Source organism: Pogonomyrmex barbatus, unplaced genomic scaffold (assembly GCF_055798465.1).
Source record: "Pogonomyrmex barbatus isolate J1 unplaced genomic scaffold, ASM5579846v1 scaffold17, whole genome shotgun sequence".
Taxonomy (NCBI): Eukaryota; Metazoa; Arthropoda; class Insecta; order Hymenoptera; family Formicidae; genus Pogonomyrmex; species Pogonomyrmex barbatus.
Window position 1 is genome coordinate 6319165 of NW_028297113.1, and position 16114 is coordinate 6335278.

General features: G+C 31.7%; 5 protein-coding genes across 13 annotated transcripts; 2 read left to right on the plus strand and 3 right to left on the minus strand.

Annotated features, from left to right (window-relative positions):
• Positions 1-287: 287 nt before the first annotated feature.
• Positions 288-4173, minus strand: SCCRO4 (DCN1-like protein SCCRO4). Of its 2 annotated transcripts, none has more exons than XM_011646690.2 (5): positions 3012-4173; positions 2379-2520; positions 1759-2125; positions 1445-1652; positions 288-1350 (listed from the first exon to the last, which is right to left on the minus strand). In XM_011646690.2, exons 2-5 carry the CDS (start codon positions 2507-2509, stop codon positions 1265-1267), a joined length of 792 nt encoding a protein of 263 aa, XP_011644992.1. In that variant the 5' UTR covers positions 2510-2520; positions 3012-4173; the 3' UTR covers positions 288-1264. The 2 variants fall into 2 exon arrangements, with proteins under 2 accessions (XP_011644992.1, XP_011644991.1); XM_011646689.3 differs by having other exon boundaries at positions 3869-4171.
• A 694-nt stretch (positions 4174-4867) lies between these two features.
• LOC105432072 (uncharacterized) lies at positions 4868-8938 on the minus strand. 2 transcript variants are annotated; one of them, XM_089074455.1, is made up of 6 exons: positions 8797-8938; positions 8427-8711; positions 8143-8321; positions 7788-7973; positions 5837-7717; positions 4868-5375 (listed from the first exon to the last, which is right to left on the minus strand). In XM_089074455.1, the coding sequence occupies exons 1-6, from the start codon at positions 8831-8833 to the stop codon at positions 5031-5033; spliced, it is 2913 nt and encodes a 970-aa protein (XP_088930581.1). In that variant the 5' UTR covers positions 8834-8938; the 3' UTR covers positions 4868-5030. The 2 variants fall into 2 exon arrangements, with proteins under 2 accessions (XP_088930581.1, XP_088930582.1); XM_089074456.1 differs by having other exon boundaries at positions 8427-8708; positions 8797-8936.
• Positions 8939-9124: 186 nt separating this feature from the next.
• On the plus strand, positions 9125-11923 carry LOC105432073 (uncharacterized). 3 transcript variants are annotated; one of them, XM_089074464.1, is made up of 6 exons: positions 9125-9262; positions 9763-9913; positions 10381-10571; positions 10672-10860; positions 10980-11471; positions 11719-11923. In XM_089074464.1, exons 2-6 carry the CDS (start codon positions 9806-9808, stop codon positions 11816-11818), a joined length of 1080 nt encoding a protein of 359 aa, XP_088930590.1. In that variant the 5' UTR covers positions 9125-9262; positions 9763-9805; the 3' UTR covers positions 11819-11923. The 3 variants fall into 3 exon arrangements, with proteins under 3 accessions (XP_088930590.1, XP_011644986.3, XP_088930589.1); XM_011646684.3 differs by lacking the exon at positions 9125-9262 and adding an exon at positions 9294-9435; XM_089074463.1 differs by lacking the exon at positions 9125-9262 and adding an exon at positions 9294-9435 and having other exon boundaries at positions 9766-9913.
• On the minus strand, positions 11607-14310 carry LOC105432075 (uncharacterized). Of its 2 annotated transcripts, none has more exons than XM_011646688.2 (5): positions 14175-14310; positions 13600-13837; positions 13319-13486; positions 12246-13103; positions 11607-12176 (listed from the first exon to the last, which is right to left on the minus strand). In XM_011646688.2, exons 2-5 carry the CDS (start codon positions 13786-13788, stop codon positions 11997-11999), a joined length of 1395 nt encoding a protein of 464 aa, XP_011644990.2. In that variant the 5' UTR covers positions 13789-13837; positions 14175-14310; the 3' UTR covers positions 11607-11996. The 2 variants fall into 2 exon arrangements, with proteins under 2 accessions (XP_011644990.2, XP_088930586.1); XM_089074460.1 differs by lacking the exon at positions 14175-14310 and adding an exon at positions 14011-14166.
• A 119-nt stretch (positions 14311-14429) lies between these two features.
• Positions 14430-15871, plus strand: LOC105432071 (uncharacterized). Of its 4 annotated transcripts, XM_011646679.3 has the most exons (5): positions 14439-14500; positions 14607-14663; positions 14775-14938; positions 15061-15193; positions 15287-15871. In XM_011646679.3, the coding sequence occupies exons 3-5, from the start codon at positions 14797-14799 to the stop codon at positions 15612-15614; spliced, it is 603 nt and encodes a 200-aa protein (XP_011644981.2). In that variant the 5' UTR covers positions 14439-14500; positions 14607-14663; positions 14775-14796; the 3' UTR covers positions 15615-15871. The 4 variants fall into 4 exon arrangements, with proteins under 4 accessions (XP_011644982.2, XP_011644983.2, XP_011644981.2 ...); XM_011646680.2 differs by lacking the exon at positions 14607-14663 and having other exon boundaries at positions 14430-14500; XM_011646681.3 differs by lacking the exon at positions 14607-14663 and having other exon boundaries at positions 14436-14512.
• Positions 15872-16114: the final 243 nt, after the last annotated feature.

The window sequence follows — 16114 nt, forward strand, 5'->3', positions numbered from 1 at the left end:
CGAAATTCTTGGCAATGTTATAAAATATTTAATTTAAATTTGTAACATTTAAAACGAAATGTGAAATGAAATCGCAGTAATTATAAATAAAATAACGATTAATTATAACGGATAAATTGTCAAAACTATTGAATGAAAAATAATGATATCGAAGACATTACTATTACTGAAGAAGCTCTTTCAAATAATTATGAAAAATAAATTTTCTTCAGTTAATAAAATTGCATTCTTATTAATAAAACATAATCGTTTGCGACATCAGTAAATTTGAAAGATATCAGGAAATATTTGTACTTAATAAATATTGTGTTTTAATAAGAGAGTTCGTTATTCTAATATACATTCATAATTTCAGCATTTACAGGAATTACTTAATTTTTACTAAATATAGCGCATGATATTGACACTTTATGGTACTGCTTTCAGAGTATTAAATGTAGTAGCACCTGTGCATAGTGTTTCACCGATGAGTCTACTTAGTGATATTCGCGTACTTCTTAAATGTTTTTCATTGACAATATTATACATACCTAAATTTTGTAAAAAACGTTGGTATTACAATAAAGTTTACGATATACGAAGTAAGAAATATACACAGAAAATTAAAAACACTAATAGTATTTGTTAAAAAAAATTATAAATTATTGTAAATTCCAAATTTACAGACGTATTTTCGATATTCAATGATGTGGAATGTGAAAGTCGTGTATGGCTTTATCAATTTATTTAGATAACATATCTAACACAACGTATCAAAGAAGTACGTAATAATAACGTTCGATCTGAAATGACACAAGATGTGCAGTCTGTAAATCACTGGAAGTCAATGACAATTATCTTAAATATTACTCAATTTGAAAAAGTTGCATTAGTTCAATTCACTTATTCACAACTTTGATATCTCAAATCAGTTTTATAAATTGCACAAGTAAATCTTATATATCAAAATAGTTTTATTTCTAATCACAAGAGTTTCTGTGACAAACCCTGGATTAATTATTAAATGGTGATCAGGATCAAATGAAAAATTTTTTTCAGTCAAAAAATCTGAATAGAGGATACTGTAAATCATAATTAAGATAAGCTACTTACAATACAATCACTACCACTTAAACGCAATAAAAAAAAGGAAATAGTATGAACGATGGTAATTGAAATATCGCGAGAGAGATATGAGATTTATAAACAGAAATTTCGTTAATTACAGAATATTATGATAAAAAGAAACGAATTGTTTTTAGTTGGACTATTTTTATGAGATGTTTCAGCTGCCTCTGGCTTCTATCGACGAAGGTCCTTCTCCTCGTTGAATTTTTAACCACTCGACAAATTCGTCAAGCATTACTGGCCCTAAGAGAAGCATATATTAATGGCATTACGCGCATAAGATAATATGTTATGTTTCTAATTAGAGACAACATAAACATTCCTCTAATGTACTTACACGCTCCGTCTAAATCATAATTAGATAAGTCATGATTGATTGTACGTGAAAATTCTAATATGTTGCACCATTGATCTTTATTGATCACTTTGTACTTTGATTGATCTAGGAACTGAGCAAACTGTGTAAACAATGGCCAATGTTTTCCCAAAAGCAGCTGTAACATCACTCTTGCCGTTTCCATGTCCATACTACGTTGATCTTTGTCCTGCAAAATTTAAGAATAATAATCAGAGAAATAACCGATGAAAGGTATCCAATAGTTATAACACTCGCACATGTATGTTCGATAATACGAATAACGTCGCACATACTCTGGCAAAGTCATAAGCATATCTGTAGATTCCCTTAAACGTATACGAATCATTTAATTGATTTCTTAGTTGTTCGAGCTTTTGTTGTATTTTACTAATCGAATCGCACTGAAGTTCCGTGAAGCCCTTCAGCCATTCACTCAATGTGAAGAAGCCCATTTGGCGAGCGTTCATCCTGTATGCAAGAACAAGCATCACTACATTTTCAGGTTCTACACCAATATCTTCACAGAACTTTTCCATTCCTTCAGGTCCGAGAGTATCTGGGTCATCTGGTGATGTGTACTCTCTGAACCAAGCAATACAACGCTTTTGAGAAAATGTCGACACATTGGACACATCATCAGATTTTGTATATCGCCTGGCACTGTAAAAATATTATTTGTACATTGCAACAAACATTTCAAAATTATCTTCTTTCACAATCAATAACACATATTAAGAAATGAAAATCATTACATTAACTTAAAGCCATTTTATTATTGCTTTTGATGTCAATAAGCTTACTCCTTTCATAATATAATGGTAAAATACTATCAGTACACATGATTATGACAGATTATTACAAATGAATATGACAAATATCTATATATTGTTTTGTTATAAAAGATGATTCAAACCTAGAGGTATGTCTTAACCGTTTCGAAGGATGCCTAGGTAAACTCTCCTCATGTGCGCCAGATACTGACATATCAATGGGAGTGTGATTGTGATTTGTGCTGGAAGGCCCTCTTCGCTTGCTGCGTGGCATCCCTCTGTCCACTGGAATAAAAGTTTGCAATTTTATTCAAGTGCTCGAGAGAATTGCTTTCGAAAAAAATCTCTTGATAGCACAACAATAAATCTTCAATATCCTCCATATATAACACAAATATCTTAATACAATAAAGTTATAAAAAGGTAACTTTATTATATATAAATCTATCTTTGTAGTATGATAGCATGAATCTTACAAAGAAATAAACATATATCTTCAAGCGTTTACAATCTAGAGAAAATTTATATCAAATCTGTTTATGTTAGTTTCCATATGACAAGATTGTTGACTTCACAGCTTGACTTTGGATCGACAGTTGCTGCGGAAACAAATGAAGCTTAGACCGAGCTTTGTAGAACGCAATACATTCGAAAACGATAAAGGACGATACTGGTTCGCGGACGATCGAAAATACAAGCGATAAATAGATGGGAAACAAACAGGATTCCTCGTAAAAGTAACGGAAAATAACAAACGTAATAAAAATAATACAAACATTGTATCACAAGCGTACAGCTGAATATGCAAGAATATATTCACAAATAACAATGATTTATTATGTATCTCCACAAAGTCGACGTCCACGTTACTGTCAGTTGCGCGCAATCGGGAAATCGTTGGCACTTTGAGAACCGAGTATCACGGCGGCGAGAAGCGTGAAACGGCGGAAATGCAAGACGCAAGATTTATTAATATGCAAGAAGCGCGGGGCGGAAGGAGGAGGAGGTGGAAGAGAGGGTGACGCGAAAGGGCACCCCGATACGAAATGATTCACGTTTTTGCTACAAACACGCACGGCCGCGTGCTCGTTGTCAAGAGGATCGGGCAAAATGCCGAGGCGAAGTTCGAGGGCAGCGAGAACAACGTAACTGGACTTTTTTTTTTTTTTTTTTTCCCTCTTGTCGATGTTAAACTGACATCTCTCTCTGTGTTCGGGGACGAAGGGGAGAGCGAGGAGAAAGAGAGAGAGAGAGAGAGAGAGAGAGAAAAAAAGACAGCGTGCGATCGAGCGAGTTATCGCGATTATGCGACGAGGTTAGGATCGCCAATTAAATTCAAGTATCACGCGATCGCTCGCGGGGATCCTGCGCGATCTCGGGGGCGGTTCTACCCGAGACGGCGATTCGACGGTGGAGGACGAGATTCCTCGGTGTACCACGTCTCGTTTCACCCTCGCTCGCTCGTGAGACACGGGACGTCAGACACGGCCCTCACGCTCGTGCGAGCCGCGCGTGAGTCACGCCGTAATATTAGAAAACATGACGCTTCTCGTCCGCTCGTCCCGCGGCGCGTCCACGGCGAGTGTCCTCCCCCTACCGCTCACCCGGACAGATCGGCGCCCGTTGATCTTACCTTCCTCCAGGAATCGCTAGAACGCTCGTTTACCACCGCGAAAGTATCGGCCCGTCGCGTCACTTCGCCGTCAGCGGGACACCCAGCACCCGTGGAGATCGTGGGAGTTTCACGTCCACGGACTGCCGCGGGAAGTGCGAACGGTATCGATCATAGTGCCATTGGCGTTCACGTTCGATCGATCTGCCAATTTGAAGGAGATCCGGTCTCGATATTCCACCCAAAATACCGCACGGCTGGAGAACCTCCTCCTCCTCCCGAATCCACCGTCGGTTTTATTTCGTTTTATGCCGTTTTCATAGGCGGCATGCCTTTCCCCCTCCCTGCCGGTCTCGTGACAGGGCTGCTAACCCCGCGAAGACGCTCTCCTCGCGCTGGTTTTATTCGCGGTTCGCGTTCCTCGCACCCCCTAGGATTCTTTGCACCTAAAGCGAAATAGATTATGCGCGGGAGAATTGGAGGAAGAAGGAACGCAAGTGAAGCGCAAGTGACACGAACAAACCTATTAGCTTGCGAATTTCCATCGAATATACTTATATAAAGTAATTCAAGATTTTTTTTTTTAATTTGAAAACACGGAACCTATTTAGAAAGATATTTAAAGACGTAATGGAATAGAAGATTTTTTCCTAGGTGGGGGGGGGGGGTGTGAAGATTTCAAAATTTGTTCCTTCAAACGGAACTATATGTTTTTGAATTCATTAAAGTCTATAGTTTTTTTTATTTACAGTAAAAAAAATACCAGTTACATACAAAAAGATATATAATTTGCTTTTTACTAATTTTCAGTATATTGGCATCAACAGCATCCAAATCAAATCAGTTTCTGCCAGTAACATCATATATGCTAGATTTTGCATCAAATTGAGGGCCTTTCTATCGACAAAATTTATAATAGGCACTTTGTAAAATCTTCAAAAATTTTAAACACCTGATTTAACTGTTTGATACATAAATTCTATAGTTTGATGCAAATAAATGAATATAAACTTTGTTCCATATTCTTTAAAACAGTTTTAGTTAAAAAGATAACAATGTGGTCACAACAATGCTAATAAAATAGAAATCGTAAGATTATTACTAATGTTACACATTCACTGTCTTTTTTTCAATATTAAATGAAACCACAATATATTCATCTCACAGACATATGTTCTTGTATTTATAATGTTGCCAGTGCGATAGGATCATCCTCGTCGATCTGGTAATCCAAGAAATCCATCCGAATCTGCTGGTGTTTCTGTTTGTGTGCCTTTAGCGAGCTGGGTTGCATAAAAGTCTTTTGACAAATGTCACAAACATATGGCCGTTCGCCCGAATGCGTGCGTTCGTGACGGATGATGTGACTCTGATGATGAAACCTTTTGCCGCAAACACGACACACGTATGGACGTTCGTTCGTGTGCGTTCTACTATGAGTCTTCAGATCGAATCTCTTGAAAAAGGACTTGCCACAGTGCAGGCAAATGTGATTACGCTGCTTCAAATGGTCCCTCTTTACGTGTTCCTTTAAAACATGCGTATTGTGTTTATAACATAATAAATATAGAAAATTTTTCTTAAATATCAATCTTAAATATTAAAAATGATGTACTAAGAACGAAAGTTTTATCATTACAAAAGTTATTCAAAATTTTAAAAATGCCTTTGAAATAAAACCGTGCTATCTTTCTTGTAGGCCAATAATTTTTATTTGAAACTTTTTTTCATAAATATTGGTTAATTTTAATCTTGGTTTAATTTCCTTTTTATTTTTTTCAATTTTAAGAATTAAAAAAGACAAATTAAATTGTAATTAAAATTAATTTACATTGCTAGAGATGAATATAAATGTTTTAAGATGATTATTTAATATGAAACATTTTATATATATATATATATATATATATATATGTGTGTGTGTTTATATATGTATTTGATATGTATATTTATATGTATATAAAGAAAATATATAATTTATATACTTACATTTACTTGTGATAAGGTGCTATAAACTTTCGGACAAATCTCACAAACGAATTTTTGTGGGCCGTCTGAGCTATGATTATTTGTGATATGCTTGTTCAGAGTAGATTTCCAAGCGAAAGACATTCCACAATCTTTACAATGAAATTTTTGTTGATCTGTAAAATGTATGCCAATATGCTGTTTATAATTATAAGCTGTTGAGAATGCTTTCTTGCATACCGAGCATTGAAACCTTTTTGAGATGGTTTTTGATTTCTTAGACTCTTCTGATGTTTTAACACAGTTCTTATTACTTACAATTTCAGTAAGAGTTATATCTGTAGACAAATTACTGCTAACTGTACATCCTTCGATATTCTCTATGCCTCGGCTGCTATTTATATTTTCTTCTACTGATATATTATTCTCGACATACGTAAAGAAGTCTGATTTATTTTTAGGGCAATCTGCCATTTTATTACTATCTTGTAAAATGTTTGAACAATCATCTTTGAGATTATTGGCTTGTATGAAATCTTGATTAGTCTCCTGCTCGATTTGAGAATCCTGCAAGAGTTCCAACAACTGTTCACCATCATTCTGAATCAATCGTACCATCGAGAGTTCTTTGTATCCTGAGGATTCTATGCCGATATCGGCAACTTCCACGAACTCCAAAAATTTTTCATTGCAATTTTCATAATTCAATTTTTCAAACGCTTCAAGATTAGTCTCAACGTACTTGTCAAAGTCTACGTGTGATTCGTTTTCCAGTAATTCCAAATTCCCGGAATTGTAAACTTCCATATCTTTTTCCTGCATATTATTTGCGCATTCGTGATCTTTCGAATCTTGTTTGAAATATTCAGGTTCATCATGACATAGGATGGTACAATTTTTTTCCTCTCTATGAAAATCGAATTGTGTATAATTAAATTCGTTATTTATGTCAACAAGACCATCCAAAGTTTGTTGATCCTCTATCTGATCGCTCTTCTCGCTTTTCTTTGAATTTGAATCCATTTTTTGGCAATCTCTAAAGGCATTTGATGGTTCTTCCATCGTATTTTCCAAATCCTTTGTACACGAAGCGTTCTGCATTTTTTCTACCAAATTGCTTATTATAAATTCATAAAATTGCTCACCGGTTTCCGTTTGTACTAGACGCAACATTGGTTCTTCGTTATTTGATACTGTATTACTAGCACTATTAAAATTTTCTAAATTCTCATTGTGCAATAAGCCTTCCTGATTCTGCGTAGCGACAGGAGTACATATTGTGTCATTGGTAATGATATTTTCAGAATGATGAGATTTCGTTGTATGATCGAGATTCACATTGGTTAAACTAATGTTATTACAATACTGAGACTCGTCAAATTTTAACATTGCTGAATTAGAGAGTTCCATGCACAACTGATTGTCATCATCTAATGATTTGTTGCATTTTTTCATTTCGCTAATAATCTCTCTACTCATTTGTCTATGCAAAAATTTTGGATCTGTTAAAACTTCACTGGAATTACAAATTTGTAAATTCGTTTCCATATTTAATGAATTTCTCTCGTCATTCATGGAAGATTCTTTGCAAATGTCTCGAGATATACACATATCCGAGTTATTCGTTCTCAAAAAACCTTCATGGTCCTGAGTTTCTGTTTCATTACTAGATTTTCTATCACGAGATAAAAAGGTGAAATTGTTTTTATCAAATTGATATAAATAAGTTATAGTATCCTTGGCTTGTGATTGTTCGTGATTAACTATATCTTGAGAAAAATTGGAAATAACGATGTTATTCATCGATAAGTCAGTAGATCCAAGTTTTTCCTCAATCTCAGCGAGAGAATCTTGTGGCATTCGATTTGTATTCTCATTCTCTGCTAAATTATTTTCTTCAAACTTCATATATTTTATGTTAGATATTTATATTCATGTTATAACAACTAAACCTAAAATATCAGGTATTTACCTGCTTAGACGTGACACAAATAATAGTTTCGAATAAACTTGTTTTATTGTCCACATCAATATCGCATTGATCAGAAATTATTTCGTTTTTTTGTACATTTGAATCTCTAGCAGTATTCTGGTTAATACATTTTGGCTGCAGATAAGATGTTTCATCATATCCATCTTCAATGTTATTACCTAATATCTGAAAAATATATAATAATAATAATAATAATAATAATAATAATAATAATAATAATAATAATAATAATAATAATAATAATAATAATAATAATGTTATGAACTTTGATACTAATAATGTAAAACTGATAAGAACATTAATAAAATAATAAAAGTAAGATGATTCATTATACCTTGTTTTCTTTCAATGCATGATTGTTGTTGTTTTGTGATTTATTGCTGATAAGACTAGGATTACAATACTGTTGCACAATTTCCTTTGGTATCCCGTGTATCATCTGTTTATGCCTTGCTAGCGAAGACATTTGTGTAAATTTCTTATCACAAATTGAGCACAAATATGGCTTAATCCCTGCATTAATATAAATTAGATTACAAGTGCTTTAAATTATAAATAATAACATAAGACTGAACAATATTAAGAGCTACAGAATAGATCTGCTGAATAAGATCTCACCTGTATGCATTCTACAGTGCCTTATAAGATTCGATATATGACTGAATTTCTTTCCACAGGTCTCGCAAATATAAAAATTTGTTCCTAAATGAGTATTCAAGTGGGTGCGCAGATCTCCCTTGCGAAAGAAGCCTTTCCCACATATCTGGCATACTTGAGATCTTTCTCCTAGATGTATGCTCCGACGATGATAATCCAATTGTGAAGCACGATCGAAGGTCGAGTCGCATTGGAGACATTTGAAAATTTTCAGCATATTATGAACGGTGCACTTTTGCAATTCTGCTGTTAACCGTAAATGAAATCATGTTATTTTCTCGTTCAGTAATAAATGGCATTCGTTAGAATATAAAAGCAGTGCAACGTTTACCTGGTTTCTGTATATCTGACAATATATTCGTTTCCATAAAACGCCGACTTATTTTTTACACGGATTTAATTTTAATCGAAATTTCTTTTGGGTTCTTTTGGGTCGAGTGTTCAAATACGCAAAACAAAATCTTATGCTTGTAACATGTAATCTATTAATGTTGTTACAACACTTCGCATGACGCTTCATTTCTAACCTTCGAATATTAAGAGCAATGTAATCAAAACATGTTGGGTGTATTTTTAATACTCATCCGGTCCAAAAATTTTCTATCTTTTAACCAATCAACAAGTTCAACAATTTTCATGTTAATTCGCATGCAATCTAGTAAATTATTAGAAATGTGCCGTACATCTCGTAACAGTAAAGTTTAATTGCAAAGAACATACCTATATTTTTCATATATAGCTACACAAGGAACAAACTTACGCACTGTAGCAATTTAATATACGATGTTGTCGCTAGAGTACGTAGATCAATAATTCTTTCTCGTTAACATTTTTTTATGAAATCATTTCTATTTATACCAAAATAGAAAGGGGAAGACTTAGTTCATTGCATTGTGTGGAAAAATGAAACTATAACCTAACCTGGGGGGGGTCAACTAGTGAGCTCACGGCTAGTTGTAAAAAAACAACAGTGAGTCAGTTTTTGCAATGCAATGTTTAATTTTATATTATTTCACAGTTTGTTGCTTGAATAACTGTCCTTTTAAATTATTAATGTTATAAGAAAATTTTAGAATATTGATTTTATTCCATAAAGGAAATAGAGAATCATTTAATTTAATGGATGTTTATTAATACAATTATAAAGTTGTCAAATTATTGTTTTTAAATTGTTGATTTTAAAAATATTCAAAAATATATTTTTATTATTTGTTTATTTATTTTTATTGTACTATATCTCTACATCTTAATAATTATTATATCATACTTTTTATTTTTTGTCATTTTCGATGTCAAGAAGAGATTAAAGAAGACCAAAAGAATATTATCACTGTTATATTATGACAGAGGAAAAATGTATAGTGACGCACATGTCACATCATGTGCAACAAAGATTATGTCAAACTCGACCACCTTACAGGCAAGGAAAAAAATTGACAGCAGTCAAGGTAGTGTTGGAGACTTGTATCCTACTCTATATAAAATAAAATCAAATTTGTTTACTTTCATTATCTTTAATTAGAATTAATGTATTTATAACATTAGATTAGGTAAAAAGGCAATATCTAGATAGCCAAATAAAATTTTGTAGCCAAGTAAGATTTTTTACAATGTTATTATTTTACAATGTTATTATTAGTATCTATCCTAATTATATAAAAAATATACAATATTATTTTCAACATTTCTGTTAATCTTTTGAACTATGCCAACAATTTTGTAAAATATTAATTTATCTTATATCTTATATCCTTTAAACTGTAAGTATTTCAATTATACTTGAAATTGTATTACAAAGTATATTACTGAATATAATAAATAGTAAATATTAGTTAAGTTTTATTTTAAATTAATTTCAAGAATGCAATTGTGTGCACACTTGATATTTCCTTGACGTATTAGCTCTGTGTAACAGGTTTACACAATTAATGATGAATCACAGCATTTGCTAATATGTGGAGTACCACAGTTAAAATTAGTGGAAGAAGTGGGAAAACTTGTTTATCCTTATGGCGATGTAAAGGCAATTCAATTGGTGACTGAATATCCATCTGAAGAATTTACAGAAACATATCATGTGCATTATATGCATATTCAAAGCGCAAGGTATGTATGTATATATTTGTTTCAAGAAAAACATAACACTTATAAAACAAAAGAATTTGCACGAAGAAACCAAATTATTCAAATAATTTTTTTTACACAGAATAGCAAAACGCTCGATTGATAATAAGAACTTTTTTGGCGGGATTTTGCATGTTTTTTATGTTCCTGAATTAGAAACTCTAGCAGAAACAAAAGCAAAACTTTTGCAACGTCGTAAAGATGTAGCAAAGCAAATAAAAAGAAACCAGCAGGATTTAACAAATCCAGAAATAGATAAATTTATTCCACGGTATGCTTAAATATTATTATTAATGTATTAATTATTATTTATGTAAAAATATATTAAATGTATAATCTTTCATATATGAAATGTTCAATCTTTATATGATATATGAAATATAATTGTAGAGAACAATATCATAGAAAAAAGAAAACTCCTGCTCTACCTCTTACCGAAGAACGACTTGAGCATTGTTATCCTGGAGAAACATTGTCATCTATTTGTGATGGAATACCTCAAAACATAGATCCACGACCTGTATCAGAACCTAGCTTGCCGACACATTGGAAGAGTGATTGTAATAGCAGCACTAGTTCAAAATCATTTCCAGCACCGTATCACTCGACTGAACCAGTGATACAGATGGGAATTCAGCAAGCAAATAAAAATTTAATGTCGAATAAGCGAAAATGGAAAAATTATAAAGGACACAATGTTAAGAACGATGTGAAAGTTAAAATTGTCCAGCCACGATTGATAGATACCAGAAATATCGCGAGATCAAATGCCACTGACAAAACGAATGTATTTTGTAATGTAAAGAAAGAAAATGAAATCACAATCAAGTTGTTGAAAAAACCTGATAATGACAAAAAGAAGATAGTTATAAAAAATCCAAGGTAATATTTATTCCCGACATATACAGGATATTCTAAAATTTTTACGTTTTTTAAATATAGCACAAATGGATTTTACTTTAGCTGCATGTTTTAAAACAAATAGTTAATGATAAGTACAAACCATAAATCACAATGCAAACGGTAAAAAAACAATATTTTTTGGGATGTATATTCTATATATCTTATACATTATAAATTTTGTATATCTTTTTTAACATATCTAATTTCTTTCACCTGTATTTTTCAGTGTAACATCTTTAGTAAAACTTAGCGAAGATCTTCAATTATCGATTCAAGCAGCAAAAACTGAAATTCGTACAGTAATGCAAAAGAAACTGAATACTTAAACAAATGTAGGATATTTTATGAAAAATCATTTTTTTAGATAATTTCATATAAGATAATTTTATTTTAATACGAAAATTAAATGACATTTTATTTGCAATTAATAAGCTAAGATGAATGCCATTATTGCCCTTTCTATCCTATCCTTATCTTAAAATAAATTGGCTAATTTGAATATATTTAAATAAAAATTGTGGAATTCGGGTCCCATTGATTCCCATTTCTAGTTTTCACATACATCTGATACGGCGGAGTATTCTCTTGCTGTGTTCTAGTAGATGCAGGCTTGTTTCTCAAACATTCTTGCGGCTTCTTTTGTATTTGACTATTATTAGATCGATTGCCAAGAGGTGTGCGATTCTAAAAAGAAAATTATTAATATCTGTAAACATTGATTTTATATACGTATATATAACATTATACTATTACCTCACGCATTTCAATCCCCCGTTTGTTTTCAGGAGTAACAACTATTTTTTCATTTAGCATAAGTTTGACATCTGTTTTGGCATTCTTCTTTCTTTTTTCTTCTGTATATTCCTTTCTCCGATTGTCCGTTTTTATCTTTATTTGCTTTGTTAAAGGAGTACTAATCGTAGTACATTCATCAAACGTTATAATTATATCTTCTCTCGAAATTTTTTCTTGTGGTAATTCTTTCTTATCCTCCTTACCTGATACACTTTCCTCCTCCTCCCCCGATGATGGGTCATACAACTCGATCTTATCATCATATTTTGTCTTCATGTTAGATTCAATTTTGTTATTATCTTGCTTTTCTGTCTCATCTTTACTTTCCTCGCTACCGGTTGCAACTGTCTGTTCGTCCGAGATCAACGATTTTTTTTTCTCATTTGCATATTTCGGATTTTTAATAACTGTGATTTCCGTTTCACTTTTAGAAATGCTTAAATCAGAATCATTCTGGAATGTGCTAGCTATTTCTTCTTGCTTCTCCGTAATGTCTAATGTTTTTAGATTTTTTGAGATAGTATCAGATGACAATTCCATTTTTGGAATGCTAAGTGATACTTCTATTCCCTGACAAGAGTCTTTCGGATTGTAAATATCTGTTTCATAACTGCCTCTACGACTCAAACTTTCTTGCGACCGTGCCTTGATTAATGCAAGGGACCTTGGCATTAAAATAGGTGTTCTATCAAAATCTGCTGCTGGAGATCTAGGATCCAATCCCAAAACAATAAAACGTTCCTCATCTATCGACGAAACTGTTTTCAAATTTTTTATAATATTAGCATTTGGTGTTGAATAATCCTGTGCGTCATCCTGCAAAATGTACATTGCAACATACTTTCTTCTGAAAGGTGCTTCTGCAGAATATACTCGCAAGACTAATATTTTATCCATGCATATAAAATATGCATAAAACATTGACTTTGTATATTAAATAGTATTATTAATACACAGATCAAGAAATTAATTATCTTAATCTTTTTTCTACATATGTAAGAAAAATATATAAAAGAATTATAGTAACATACCGATTCAGATTGCTGATCACTACCTACTGATTTTAGTATAAAACGTTTCTTTGGTGTTAGTGGTGGCATTACCATATCCATATTAGTTTCGAGATATTGTTTCTTCTGCAAATATTTTGGGATTGCACTAGGCGCTTGTTTAGTCACTCCAACTAGGGTATCTTTGACCTATTCAAATATTAAAATATATTATTTAAATTCTTCTATGAAGTATACAAACTGAATGTAAATAATTTGTTAAAAGACATTTTTATGTTATTAAATTATTAATAGAATCTTACTTCAATAGGAGTTCTTTTAATCCCTGCAGAGACTGAACGTGGATCAACTAACACTTTTCTTTCAAATAATATTGGTGTATTCATACTAACATCTTCTACAGTTGCTTGCTGCGCAATTGCTGAAGGGTCAGTGCTTTCTTTTCGGTTTTCATTGGTATAAAATAACAACTTGCTCGCATAATTGCCCATAATTGAACAGATGATCAAAACGAAATTAGTTGTTAAAAGCTACTCTTTCCTGCAAGTAAATCAAGCAACAAAAATATAAAATCCCTCTTTACATATTATTTATATTGGTAAAAAGAGTTTTTATTAATAGAACTTATTAATAGGAATTAATGCATATTCAACAAACTGATATAATTGCGATTAAATATTTAGGTAAAATGATTGTGCGAAAATATGACGTACGTGTGGAGAAAGCTGATTTCCGTTTTCCAAAAAACTCATATTATTCTCTTAATAATTATTAATTATATTTATTCTTAACAATTATTTTTATCTCGTGTTTATCTCTCATTTAGTTAAAACATAGTAACATAATGAAATAATTGTTTAATATAAACAGTACTTACGTAATCAATATTAGGATTCAATTATCGTTCAATATACATAAACACGTTTTTCTAAAGCCAATCAGCAGTTTTTAAATCGCTGTTTACTTTCAAAATCAAAACTGACAAACGTTCAAACAGTACCAACATGTGAGAATCACACATTGCCAATGTATTATCATAGATAATTCACTAGGAAATTCCTAAATGCCGGCCAATCGAAATGGATGTGTCCAATAGCAAAGTAACATGCTATTTTTGTTACAAATTTTTAGTGCGCATGCGCCAGTTTGTAACACAAAAAAGATGGCTGCATCCATATGTTTATCAACCTAATTTAATACGAAGTCAGTATTCTTGTTAGTTTTTATTACTTTTTAGTGGATAGAATAATTAAGTAATATGTGACATTACTTTTTTTTAATGCACTTTTTATTTAAAATGCTTCTGTAGTTTCTGCTTGATTTTTGCTGCAGCAATTTATTGATAACTGACATTGATAACTGACTGGTAGGATATAAATTTAATGATTAAATATAATTGCTGGATAATTTGTCTCAATATTCTAACTAAATCTGCTACTAACATATTACTAATATTTTTCATGTTTTTGGATTACAGATATTTCTATTAGAAATTAATAATGAAAAAAGTGAATGAGCAAACTGATTCATCAAGTTCAGAGGATGAAACATCCACAAATAGTCTGAAAGAAGCGATCGACCAAGAATTTTTAAGCAATGATCTGTATAGCGTGAAAAAGAACAAAATTATTCCTCAATCTGGTAAGCAAGACTAATTTTACTTTGATCATATTTTGATATTTACAAAATAAATGAATGTATCTATATAAGCTTCTTTAATAATTGTAGAGATATTACAGTATGCTAATTAATTTTTATATTAGAAGAAGTGAAGACAAACAAGTTTGATGAGAAGTCCTTAAGAAGCTCAAAGCAAGAGGATCAATTCACAAACTTTGGTTTTACCGCTACATTTCAGAGTTTTGTTGCCAAGAAACTAGATGAAATTTTAGAGCGGTAAGCATCACATATCTTAAACATTACAATGATTATATAAAGATTTCTATTTTTAATAAATTATTATGTTGCAAATATAAATGTCAATTTTAGAAATATAGAATTTGAAAATAGTGAAACAATTGGCTGTTGCGGCAATCAGAAGCAGAAGAAGAACAAGAATTCTGGAATAAAACTTTTAAGTACGTCGAAAAAATTTTTGAGAAGTGCAGAAGTAACAAAAAAATATATAAAGCACAAGAAACCTAAAGAAAGTAAACAAATTCTGGAAGACGAGAAGGCTTTATTGAAATTTCGAGAGGCTGCTGTTGATTCAGAACGCATATTAAACAAATCAGATACAAAAGCTTGGGTCAATAGACGTCCAGAACCAGAATTTAAATATAAAAGATTAAAAAATGGTACTTTAGTCGAGATATAAGATTATCTTCCTATTTGCATTTGTGTGTGTATATATATATATATATATATATAAATATAAAGATAAGATTCTATTTTCAATAATTTTCTTATTTTTATTTTTCTCGACACACATGTCTTCTCTTCTTCTAGTGGATTGTATTTAATTTCTTACAATTCTAATCATTTTTATTTATCAGTATTTTTATTTTCGTCTATAATTGATCTTTCTAATAATATTATACGTAAAAAATAAGTCTATATTTCAATCTACTTTCATCCATCGTGTAACTTCATTTCTTATTACTTCCTGTTCTCCTCCTTTTATGCAAAAACAACTAGGTGAGTGGTTTTAATCCTTTTTATTGCAATATATTATAGACGTCATTGTATTTACGTATTGTAAATACATCATTGTATTTCGATAAATACATCAAGTAAAAGGGTTTTATTTGACAAGTTTTCATTTTTTTTTTCTTTTCAGACTGTTAAAGCGCGTTACGATGTAACGTACAATATATG